The sequence below is a fragment of the Amborella trichopoda genome, chromosome 13 (assembly GCF_054954075.1).
Source record: "Amborella trichopoda isolate Santa Cruz 75 chromosome 13, AtrichopodaSantaCruz75HAP2 v2.0, whole genome shotgun sequence".
NCBI classification, from domain to species: domain Eukaryota; kingdom Viridiplantae; phylum Streptophyta; class Magnoliopsida; order Amborellales; family Amborellaceae; genus Amborella; species Amborella trichopoda.
In genome coordinates this window covers 45,704,497-45,716,884 of record NC_142348.1, presented here as the reverse complement: position 1 = coordinate 45,716,884, position 12,388 = coordinate 45,704,497, and the positions used below count along the sequence as shown (strand labels likewise).

At 35.3% G+C, this 12,388-nt stretch overlaps 1 protein-coding gene across 2 annotated transcripts; it reads right to left on the bottom strand.

Annotated features, from left to right (window-relative positions):
• Positions 1-5,796: 5,796 nt before the first annotated feature.
• Positions 5,797-11,278, bottom strand: LOC18442640 (Exostosin family protein). Of its 2 annotated transcripts, none has more exons than XM_088854785.1 (3): positions 10,612-11,278; positions 7,113-7,401; positions 5,797-6,473 (listed from the first exon to the last, which is right to left on the bottom strand). In XM_088854785.1, exons 2-3 carry the CDS (start codon positions 7,353-7,355, stop codon positions 5,922-5,924), a joined length of 795 nt encoding a protein of 264 aa, XP_088710911.1. In that variant the 5' UTR covers positions 7,356-7,401; positions 10,612-11,278; the 3' UTR covers positions 5,797-5,921. The 2 variants fall into 2 exon arrangements, with proteins under 2 accessions (XP_088710911.1, XP_006852917.1); XM_006852855.4 differs by having other exon boundaries at positions 7,113-7,366.
• Positions 11,279-12,388: the final 1,110 nt, after the last annotated feature.

Here is a 12,388-nt window from a genome sequence, read left to right as displayed (position 1 = left end):
GTGTGTTGTCTTTTGATATTTTATAGCTAGATACATGCCGGCCTCCTTTCACATGGTAATTGGCAAGTCATCTCTCTCCCTCTCACTCATACATGCACAACTGATTACTACTCTTCCCTTGCTCTCTTAATTCTTCTCACAGCTTTAGACACAAGTGCACTCACATACACCTAGAAATGTGCGCACCGTTATTATTTGCAAAAGTATTGTTATTGGGAAATTTTCAGAAAATTCTTGGTTTATTTCGAAATTTGAAACGAGCATGTACCTACTTGGGAGGATTTTTTCAATCTGAAATTCTGGGAATCACTTAGAACTAGATGATTGTTCTCAAAAAAAATTGAAAATTGAGTTTTTTATTACTTAGATTTTTACCATCTAAAAATTGGATGATTGCTATTCAATCTGGAGACATTATTTATTTCAAGTGCATAGAGGGTAATTAATTCTTTTATTGATGTTAATCTATGAGTTGAAGAGGTTACATCCTCAAAATTTGGGGTCCCAAAATTAATTCTAAGTGGGATTCTACCCTAGGGAATAAGTGGATGTTATATACTCCTATAGGAGTATAATATTTTTTGGCATTTTAAAAAGTTTTGTATTTTATATTTTACATTCAAGTCTCGTTACTTTTTAGCATATAAGTCTCATTTCTAAGAGCATATAGTATATTTTTACTTTTTTCTATACATTGGATTAAGTTGAAATTTGGGATGTCCATATTTTTCCTCATCGCACACCACTAAAAAAACATTAAAATAATAAACGGCCAGATACTCCTAGAATATTCAGGGCATTTTTGTATTTTTATATATATTATTTTTTTGTATTTGTTATAGTTGCATCAGAATTATTGTAATACCAAATTTAAATGTAATTGAAAAAGTATATGCTCTCAAAAAGTAGAATTTGAATACATACTATAAAATACGAAGAACTATTTTTTAATTCTAAAAATAAAAAAGATTTTTTATGTAAATTTCCTTGTACTTTTAAGCATACATAATGTAAGATTCACTATAGTGAAGAAATGAAGTAGATGGGGCCTGGTGGATTGAGTACACTCCTAAACTCCAAACAGCTTGAGTTTCGAACGCGGAGACCCCTTTGTCATATTTTATTAATTTTAATATGCTAGAAGTATCAATGCGTGTCGATGAATAACACTAACCCTAGACTGCAGTGTCGCAGGGACCCTGCATCAGCTGTCAATTTATCTTTATTTTGAAAGTTGCCGACCTCAAATAATTGAGATAAAGTTCGGATGATGATGAAAATATTGAAATTTTCCTCACATTAAACGACATTTTCATGAGAACTTGAATATGGAATACCAAAAAATGAGCTAAACGTATAAGGATTATTTCTTGATACCATCCTTGTTAAAGGACAAAGGGAAGAGAAGACTTATATGAGTGCACTTAAATATGCTAGCATGTGCTTCTTCATGCTTCATACACGCTTTTGGGACTGCATATAGTTTTTAATTTAGATTTACTATTTGTTGATTCGTTCTGATTCTTTGTTTGAATGAGCACCCATTTACCCTCTATACAAGGGTAATAACATCATTATCAGAATTTTTTTCTAATTATTTGACATCGGCTACAAATATCTTGATATGCCATTTTACACTTTCAAAGGGCATGTCTTTGAGACTAAAATCCTCATATTAAAGGCCATGCACTACAAAAGTAGTAATGTCTCATTTGAGGAACAAGTTGATACCAAATCCAATCTCTCTCTCTCCTCACCTTTGTGTGTATATCATTTTCGTTTTCTACCCAAAAGAATGGATGACTCTCTTGTACTTCTTGGTTTCTATTGTCTACAAAAGTAATAATGTATCATTTAAGTAACAAGCTGATACCAAATCCAATCTCTCTCTCTCTCCTCACCTTTTGTGTGTATATAATATTCGTTTTCTACACAAAAGAATGGATGACTCTCTTGTACTTCTTGGTTTCAATTGTTCGAATATATTGGACAAGTAAAATTTTGTTCATTTATGGGTCGAGGTGGTAATACCCCAACATCCTAGCCATCACGTTGTGGTTTTCATTTCTCACTAAAACCACATTGTGCGGAGCGAACGGCTCTTTTAAGGGGAATTGAAATTTTCATTGGGAAGAATTTAGGCTCAAATTGTTATCTAATGTGCGGAGCTAATGGCTCTTTGAAGGGGAATCGAAATTTTCATTGGGAAGAATTTAGGCTCAAATTGTCTAATAGAAGGGGATTATCTTAATGTTATTAGATGGTGTAAGGAGCAGAGGGTTCCGTTGGAATTGTGATCTTTTTGGTTACAGACTTTGGATGTAGTGGCAAACTTATCAGTCTCCTTTTCTCATATTTAGCGTGAAGCAAATGACGTTGCTGATGCTTTGGCTCAAGGGGGTGTTTCTCTTACTGTTTCTAATAATGTAAATTTCCTTTTAATCAATTAATGAAAAATTTGAATCTTAGTCAAAAAAAAAAAAAACACACATTAAAAACTAACTCCTAAACTATTTGATCAAATAGGCAATTGCCTCTTTAGCCTTTGATGGGCCTCTTTAACTCGGAATTGTACACTATGACACCATTTATCTTTGTTATGAGGCCACAATTGCTATTAGCCATTAAGTATCAAATAAATAGTTTGGGACGTGACTCAGTTTACTAAATTATTTTTTGAACTTTGAGCCTAATCAATGCCACAACCACCTAATTTTAAATGTGATAACCAATAATAATTAAATAATCTTTTTGTATACTTTTCCATTTAAGCGAGTGTCAATTGAGTTTGGTCTCCTTAACAATTGTTCACAATATACTGCAGTATTGTTATTCATCCAAACCACTGCTCATCTATTACATGATTCAACTTAGGGTGTGGTTTGCATAAGGTTGCAACCCTAAACAATCCAATTAAGGCTCACTTCAAAATTTTATCGCGAATGTAATTTTGATATAAACCTTTTTAGGATGGCTTGAGAATCTATTTTCATTCCTAATTATAAAATTTTAATATCTAAAAACTATTCAAATCAAGTAGATCTATAAACACCAAAAAATCTTGAAAATGGACAGTCTAGATAATGTCGCAAGATACACTATTTTGCGGACTCAAAATCTCTTTTTTTTTTTTCATGTTCATACATCTCGTTCATACATTTCAATGTCGAAATGATCAATTAGAGGGTTTTCCAACATCCTTATAACCTTTGATGATGAATTTTTGAGGTGCACCTCTAATTCTACATTTTAAAGTCGCAACCTTATATAAACTTTTTCCTTCAACTTACGGTTTTATTTTCTGCCCTGGTTTCACCTAGTATTCTCCAACAGTAAAAGCATTCAACAACAATATTAAAACTTTAAAATTATAATCATGGTAGTATAACTAAGATTTAAACAAGAAACAGGGGGGAAAAGAAAGGACTTAAATAGAGTTAAAAACAATGTTCAAGTAGAAAAGGCATCGATCTGCAAAGCCTAGTGCCATTTTACATACATCACATATCATTCTTTAAACTCTCACAACTCATCCCTTTGTGCTCACAACATACAAGTCGCACCCTTATTAATATTGGGACTATAAAATAAATACTACCACAACCTCAAGCACACAAACAGTATGCTGCATGTATCTCAACAACCTCTTTTCAATAACCGAAAAAGACGTGCTTGAGAATAAACATTGCTCCACCGAAGCAATCATTAACAGACTTAAGGCAGAGGAACTGATCTCAACCGTCCATTGTTCATTGATGGTTGACTTTATATGCATCATATTTTTTCTATAGTGCATCCATGGTATGGTATAAGGCCAATAAAGTTCATTAGTATTTTTTTTAAAAAATGCATACATCATTTACTTTTGATACAAAAAAGTCACAATTATCGTTGAACTTTAGATTAAGATTGAACGGTCGAAGATGTATCATTATTAAGGCACAAAGTCTAAAATAAAGTTTTTTGAATGTTGTGTCATTTTCATCTATTGAATTTTACATCCAATGGCCAAAAATAATTATGACCTCCTTGTACCAAAAACAAATGGTTTCATAATATACAATCCCTTTTAAAAATGGACAGGTAGGACAAACTGGCTACCTACACGTTCCTAGGCAGCTCTGAACTAACCGAGCCAGCTAGCCGGCTCTCTGGCGTTTATTGTATTAGAAACAAAAAAAATCTATGAGATCCGGTGAAAACCATGCAAAACCGGAGGCTTTTAGACCTGGACTACTTTGTGATGCGTTCATGTGAGTCCAATATTAAGAACACGAGTTTTCCTAGTGCAAGTTAGAATAATCTGAAGCAATATGGTAAAGTTAGTAAATAACCTGTTTCCTTTGCTCAATATTTCCAAAGCATAAACTTTGAAAACAAAAATTCCTATTGAAAACTTTAGTGGAATCAAAGATTGACATATAACTACAATGGGAGTCCAATTTTTCACACAGATTTAGACAGGTGTCAACAAAATCAAAGAGTACAATACCAGTTGAATATTCTTTTGTGGGAATGATCTGATCCAAAAAGGTGGGGGAGTAAATTTTAGGAACAATCTAATCCCATTTTCCTCAGGATTTCATTTGGGATCAATGGTGGCAAAAGGAAGGTAATGGATTAGTGGTTATGCTCCATGAAGTGAGGATAGAAAGGGTTGGGACCTCTTCTCCAAGGATAATACAAAGTGCTACTTATTAGCTGAATTTGATATAACTGTCTAATAGAAAAAGGGACAAAAGGGAGGTACCAAATAGTGGAGTACGGACCACCAATACAATGAGATGGATTCAGTGAAAGAAATAGATTTCAACCTCTTCCCAAGAGCACCATAAACTAAAGGGAAAATATCATTAAAATGGTCAAAGTACTTCAAAAAATAATGAGGTGATTAAATAAAAAAACTTATGAATAAGCTGATTACTTTTTAAAATCCTTCAACTTAATTACCCACTCAAGAATTTTACATAAAAAGGTTAAATACCCTTGTTCTGGGTTTGTAATCTTAGAGAAGCAAATACATTTCGGTAATTTGACCCACTTAAGTCGCTTGTGAAAAATGACCTATATATTGTATGCATTCTGGGTTCGAAACCGATACATGTGTCTTTCACAAAATAATCTCTTTCATGGTTTGAAACTCAGAACCAGCTAGGACATTTAGGCCGTTTAGCTCGAGTTGCTTTTAAGTGGCCAACTAACAAAAATATGCCACCTCTTGCCTAGCACAATTTGGGTACTCCCTAAAAAAATTGTTGAGAAAACTTAAGTTGAATAATTTTTGTAAGCCAGCCATTTTGTTGGAAAATTATTTACCATTTAGTTGAAAAATCAGTTTATTTAACCCCCTCATTAAATTTTTGAGGTGGCTAGACCATTTTATTCAAGAAAATGAATCAGAAATAACTGTTGCAGACCTAAATCTTTTCAAAACCAGCAGTACCATTCTGTTTTAAGCATACTACAATCTAATGAACTACAGAAAGAGCGTACCTGGGTTTGGTCACCACCAACAGTTGAACTGATCGGTAAAAAGAGTGGGATTTGCCCTAACACACTATGACCTCACTGGTGAATCCTTCTCCCTCACTCCCCATTGTCATCCATCACTCCAGCGGATGGTAATGATCCAGTATGCAGAGATTATAGCATGCTGTGCATTATGTTTAAGCAAGAAAGGGTTTGAAAAGGCAGCCATTTCCCCATTTGTGTGTCAACTTCCCAATAAATAAATAAATCCAAAAAATTTTCATCAAGGCAAAAAGTTTCAGTAGCTATTTTGTAAACAAATTAGGATGGTCAAACAGAAGCTATTATACATCCTCTAACCATGGCTACAAGATTCACAACTCAAAGACATTGCAAATTTCGGTCATTAATAAGCAAAAAAAAAAAAAAAGCATCAAAACTTCAATTGAATGTCATGTACAGTGGCAACGAAGCGGAATGGATGTGCCTTCTGGTTTCCTCTTTTCTCTTACTATGGCTTCCCTGATCATAGGCACTTTCTCATGTATCTTCCTCCATATGTTATTCACTGCACCATCAGTAGCTATTGGCCCAATACCACCAGGATGGCCATTATCAAACTCAAAAATAGGCTGAACTTGAGCAAGCTTCTTACGAAAAGAATCTCTCTGCTCTTTTAAGAAGCTTCTCAAATGACCCAAGAGCCATTTTGGCTCCATTGCTTTACTAACAGAGACAAATACTGAAAATGAAGAATAGTCAATGATACCCTCGAACGGGAGCTCTATATTGTCACTTACAATAAGAGGGATACAAAGGCTTTGAATTGCATCAAAAAGCCGGCAAGAAGTTGGGGTGTCTCCAGCAGGGTGCAAACAAAACTCGGAGCTCCGCATCCCTCTTATGGATTGCTCCATGCCTGTGGCATTAGGGAAGCCTTCCTCCATAACAACACCAGGCTCATTCTCAAGCAAATCCCACAATTTTTCGCGAACAAGGCCACCCTAAGGACGATCCATCAAAAAGAAATAGGATCTCATCAAGATGTTTGTCTGCTGTACATATAGATAATTCATACATGCAGGCATGCACACACACACATACACATATAAAGAGAGAGTAAGGTGCACACATATGATGTAGATGTTTAGTAATGAGTATGATGATGAACCGGTATCCACTACAAGAGAAAACAATGGCTTATAATGGAGAGTCAGATTTGAAAAGATAGGTTTAGTTCAAACAAAGGTTCGAACTTCAAAACACTCTGGAACTTGTTCTATATGAGCAACAACTGTGAGAATATATACCATGTTTCTCTGAGTGGAAGAGAGAGCATACATAAAAAGCCTGTGTATGGCAGGTGGTACCTAATTCAGGCATCTTTCTAAAGAATGGACTGTTTAGATCAACTGCAGGTCCCGATGGTGGACAAGCCACTAAGGCATGGTTAATCATATCCATCCATCATCGAGAATGAATGTTGAATACCCAAACTGCGAAACACACAGCCACACACAGGATGTGTATACATACTATCATGTCATAAACCCGTGAAGATGAATGGTATACTTCCTCAAATGCCCAATGCCCCCAGATAGAAAAAGAGAAAAGGGCCAAAAAACTAAAAAATACAACAATACCCGATGCCTATGTTTAGCTCCCTTGAAGTAGAGAAGTGTATGCCTCTCCGCATCTTCTGACAAGTGAAGTCTAGGGAGGAGATGAGTGTATGGCACAATCACATCCTTAAGTAACGAGACTTGGGTATGGTGTATCATTCCTGAAGAGTTACCAGAGGAAGCCTTTGAATCTTGCCTATACCACCCACCGAAATCAACGACGAGCAGCACTGCCGAAGCTATTTCCTCTTTAACATGCCACATTGCAACTGGGTCTGCCAAAGAATGCTTCAAGTTTATTTAACTGAACCTGAGAATGCAGAAATTATGTAATAAGAAGCCAAACCTCACTTTGTTTCACAGCATTTCGAGCATGGCAGCCAGTGATAACTCTAGGGAAAAGTTAAGAATTAGGGAAATGGCATGACCACCAAAATTCCCAACACACATATTTCAAAGAATTATGACATATACTTTTGGTGCACACATGAAATTCTCTGTTTATCAAATGCCCATATGAGATATTCTTTTTTTGGTTAGGTCACATGCATAAAATCTATTAAACAATCAGAAATTTTTATGGCAATGTACACAATGAGACCTTTGATACAAGGTGGTCCCAATTATCTTGACTATTGGATGTGAAATTGGATGGTTGTATTTATACCATCGACCAAGCGCAAACTTTCAAAATAAATTTTCTTGAACGTTGTGACACACCAAATCTATCAGATTTCACATCAGATGATTATAAGTACTTGTGACCTCCTTGTATCAATGGTAAATGGTCTTATTGTATACAATAATATTATTCAATCAAAATTTTGTATTATTCATCCATGAAAATATATATTTTTTTGGATCAGTACATGACTTTATTAATTTATCATAAGAATACATATAAAAAATATTAACGGTGGACTACAATGTACTTGTTCAAATTTTCAAGGTCCTTCATCAAAGTTATTCACAGATACTTCAAAATGCCGTGGTATCTGTGTTGATGCCATATACACATGTAAAAGTAAAACTCAATAAACCGATGAACTGTCCATGCTCACAACTGTATTCATGAATCATAGCTCCAGAGCAGCATCAGACCCATTCCTCCTATTCTCTATCTTTCTTTGATGTCCGGCCAATTTGGCTGGAGTCCTGAGCTGTGAAAAGTATCCCCCAAGGGTATTATCCCTCAATCAAGTGTTCCAAAAATCAGAATCAGGCTCTGACCAGCCAAGGTCCCATTTTGATCTGCCAGCTCTGACTCAGGCAATTACTGAGTGGGGTCAGGTAATATTTAAAAAGAAGCTAAAAAAGAAAAAGCAAAAAACACGAAGAATGGGGGCATTTCCCAAGTCCCTTGAACCAGATTTGCCTGGCTCCTGATTTTGAACCGACTCAGATGGTTTCGAGTCCTCTCAGTGATTTTTAAATCAATGGCTCAAAATCATGCCTCATTATGGAATTTTGTGGTGGGGGCCACTTCTAATATTTCTTAATTTCAGTTGTTACTTGTGGCATCTCTAAAGCGGTTTCTCTTAAATATTTAAGGAAAAAGATTCATGTATACCTATCCGAACATTGTTATTTTATTTTTTTTAGGTAAGTAACATTGTTAGTTTCTTTTGGTCAGGGTAGAGAAAATACTTTCAAGTCTTAAACACCTACATAATACTTCTCTAATGTTTTAAACTCAGATTTGCTTTTTAGTTTGGTAGGTAAGTTTGAACGATTTAGTGAATGATTTATCTGTTTCAATGGATGATTAATTTACTAATTCTTTTAAAAATTAGTGTTTAATTTTATCTTTTTACACTGTTTCTATTTTAATTATTATGTTTGTTTAACTGAAAATAACTCCATCCCATCCCTCAATGTGTTAAAGCTCTTATCATCCAAAGACAACATGAAGTTCCACAACACCATTTATATGCATTATCCTACTCATATAATGTCATGAAAGATACCACAAAGTCCTTGATATTATCCCCTGTTGCATTTCCACTCCATCGGAAATCCCTTTGCAGCGCCTAAAAGGTCGTGGATATTACATGTGACATCCTGAAGCCTTTGCCTGTGACATGAATCACATGATTGACCAGTAGCCACTGTCTCTTTTTTTTTTTTTTTGAATAAATATGACCTGTGTTTTTAGTATCTTCGGATGATTGACAAGGATAAATACATGGAAATTGAGTCTTTGATTCAAGTAATAGAATATCTGCAGCATTACGAACCAATCCTAGCTTTTCTTCATTGATATTTTCATATAACCTTGCACTTGTCAGTTACAAGAAAGATATATAATGAACATAGAGCCTCCCCCCAAGTTGAATTGATCGCTTTACCAAGGCCCAAATAACAAAAGATAATAATACTGAATTCATCTTTGAAAAATCCTGCTTTAGGAAGCATGGAGTCTTACTCACTGCATTCAACATAGTTGCAAACCACATATTCACCAGGAACTCGGATAAAAAACATCTTAGCTAAGAGACTCTACAATTCTCTATGACATTTACTACCGTAACCCCTCAAGGAAAGTGCTTAATAGTTAGGTAAGCCAATAACAATAGTGTAAATGGACTTACCCATACACCCACTTAAAGTAAAATATAAGCAAATAGAAGTTAGCTATTCTCAGAATATCATAAGTAATGTGTGCTTCATGATTTTTATGCATTTCCATGATAAGTAAATTCAGGAAGATACAACAAATGGGCATTCTTGATATGATTTTTATGTTCTAATTCGAAAACAAGAAAGCGTTGCTTAATAGTTTCATGAGCCAAAATGTGCATGGCTCCCAAGCATATGGACTTCATGCACCTGTAGCTGATACAACAAAAGGAAAGGAAGCACCAAATCTATCAAACACTAAGTTCTAATATCAAAGACTTCATAAATCATAACCAAAGTATCACATTGAGAACTAAATAATTTAGAGAATTCCTAATTTAGAAGTGGTTCAGTTTGAGATACTTTGATTGATTGATATGGTTCATGACAGATGTACATGCCATGAAATATACAATATTCAAGAACCATTCTCCATTACTCAAACTACATTACAGAACTGTAAATTTTATGAAAAACCATTTTTATCCAGCAAAAATACCAGATTACTAAATATAACCATAAAAAAAAGAAAAAGAAAAAGGGGAACAATCAGAAATTGGAGAAATCAACATGACGAAATCCAACACCTCACATAATTATCAAACTTCTTTAGGAAAACCCATCTTTCTCAGACCAAAGATCAGAAAACTGATAAAAACATGTAACCCATTAAGAAAATAACAAAAGAAACACGAAAAACCAAAAGCTCACAAAATTATCAAACTCTAAATGAGGAGAATCAACACATTACAAGAAGAACAAACTTCATTAATAAAAAATAATAATCTTTGTCCAGCAAAAACACCATAGATAATGAACTAGTGATAAAACAAAACCAAAAACACTATGATACGTTAAGAACACGAAAGCAGAAGATGACCCAATATCAGAAAACCCTAACCTGTCAAAACAAACACATGATCTCGCCCACCCGATCTCTTCCACGCTTCGGACCCCATGACCAGGTCCATCACCTCTCTCTGCCTCAAATAATCATCATTCTCTTTCTTCCCTCTAAATTTCCCCTTAGCCTGACTCAATTGCATCTCAGCACTCAAAGTCGCAAAAAATGGCACAAGAATCACATCTGCATCTTCAGCCCTGTACACCCTCTTAGCCACTGAATTTCCCCTCAATTTCTCAGGCGTCATGAGATCACCCAGTAACCAATACTCCGCACTGTACTGTTTTATCAATGGGTTTTCTGGATATGGTGGAAACTCCATTTTTGAAGAACCAGAGGCTCTCAAAGCCGCATCTGCTTCATGGCCAAGCCTGGTATCATGGAGAGACCAGTATTCTCCTAGGAGACCATAGTTGAGAGAGGTGGGGAGCTCTGCAACAAAGACATTGAGTTGGGGTGAGGGGTTCGGGTTAGAGAGAGGAGAGAAGTGGGTTAGAGAGAGAAAGTGGTGGGTGTTGAGGGTGGAGAGGTGGAAGACAAAGAAAGAGAGGAGAGAGAGGAGGAGTGAGGAGATGAGGACTGGGATTGAGCAGCAGTGTAGAGAGATCATGGACTTCTGAACCATTGTCTTTCGCTCTCTAGATTTACACCACCCCTCTGCGGATCTTGTTTTCCTCTCTCTCTAGGTTCTTAGCGGTCCTGGAGATCTCGCGAGTGGTGGGACACGTGCAGATCCGAAAGATTTCTTGCTCCTGCCGGAGCATATTGTCTATTCACTCCACATGGTAAAACCAATCTATGGGCTCAAATTTTGTAAACTTCAAGTTCAAATTTTGGATAGGGTTGGCAATGGACCGACTAGACTTGGGACACAATAGGTACACCCAATCTCAGTTCTGGATGTCTAAATTTTGGATCCCAATATTATTCGAGTAGGGGTTTAGTTGGACCCAACCTTATCCATAGTCATAAGGTATGTGATGGCAATTCTTTAAATGCACGTTAAATATTCATATTATCACAATATTGACAACATTTTTAATATTTTTGGCCAAAAAAAAAGAAGAAACTCAATAAGTAGGCCTCGGACCCGATATGTCCGAGTATGGATCCTGCTAGACCCGACCCATTGCCATCCCTGATGGTAGTAAGCTGCCACACTCACATAGTTAAAAAAATTCTTTGATGGTGATGTGGTCGGCTTCAAATTTGTAGCGAACCTCAAATAGTTAGAAAAATGATTCCATGATTATGTGGCTAGGTTAAAAAGTCTGTCCAAGGTTAAGATCGTTGTGTTGATGAAGAACCCAAACATTCAGAATTTTTTCTATATAGATAATAATCATGTCATTCGATCCCAAAACATCGATTCGGAATAGGGTAGTAAGTGCATAGTATATGCACCCACGAAGTATAATATGGTACTCAATTAGCTTGGCAAATATAAGAAAACAACCAATTCATTTCCTTTTTTTTAAACTGGGAAAGGTTTTTATACTTTCCCCAACGTAGGGAAGATCTATGCTTCCCTTACTATCCAGCCGTCTAATTTTGATAAAGAGAGTCACTTATTATTTGATCTTAGATTTAATGTTTTAAAATTTTTTATTTTTATTTTTTTTATACAAATTTTATGAATATGAAATTTGATATGTGTCATCTTTTCATTAGGGCTCAGCTATAAAAAATATTAAAAATAATTTTTTGATAAAATATAATGACCAAGATATCCTTTAAAACTTTCAAAAATATTTTAGTCAATTATTTTATTGAA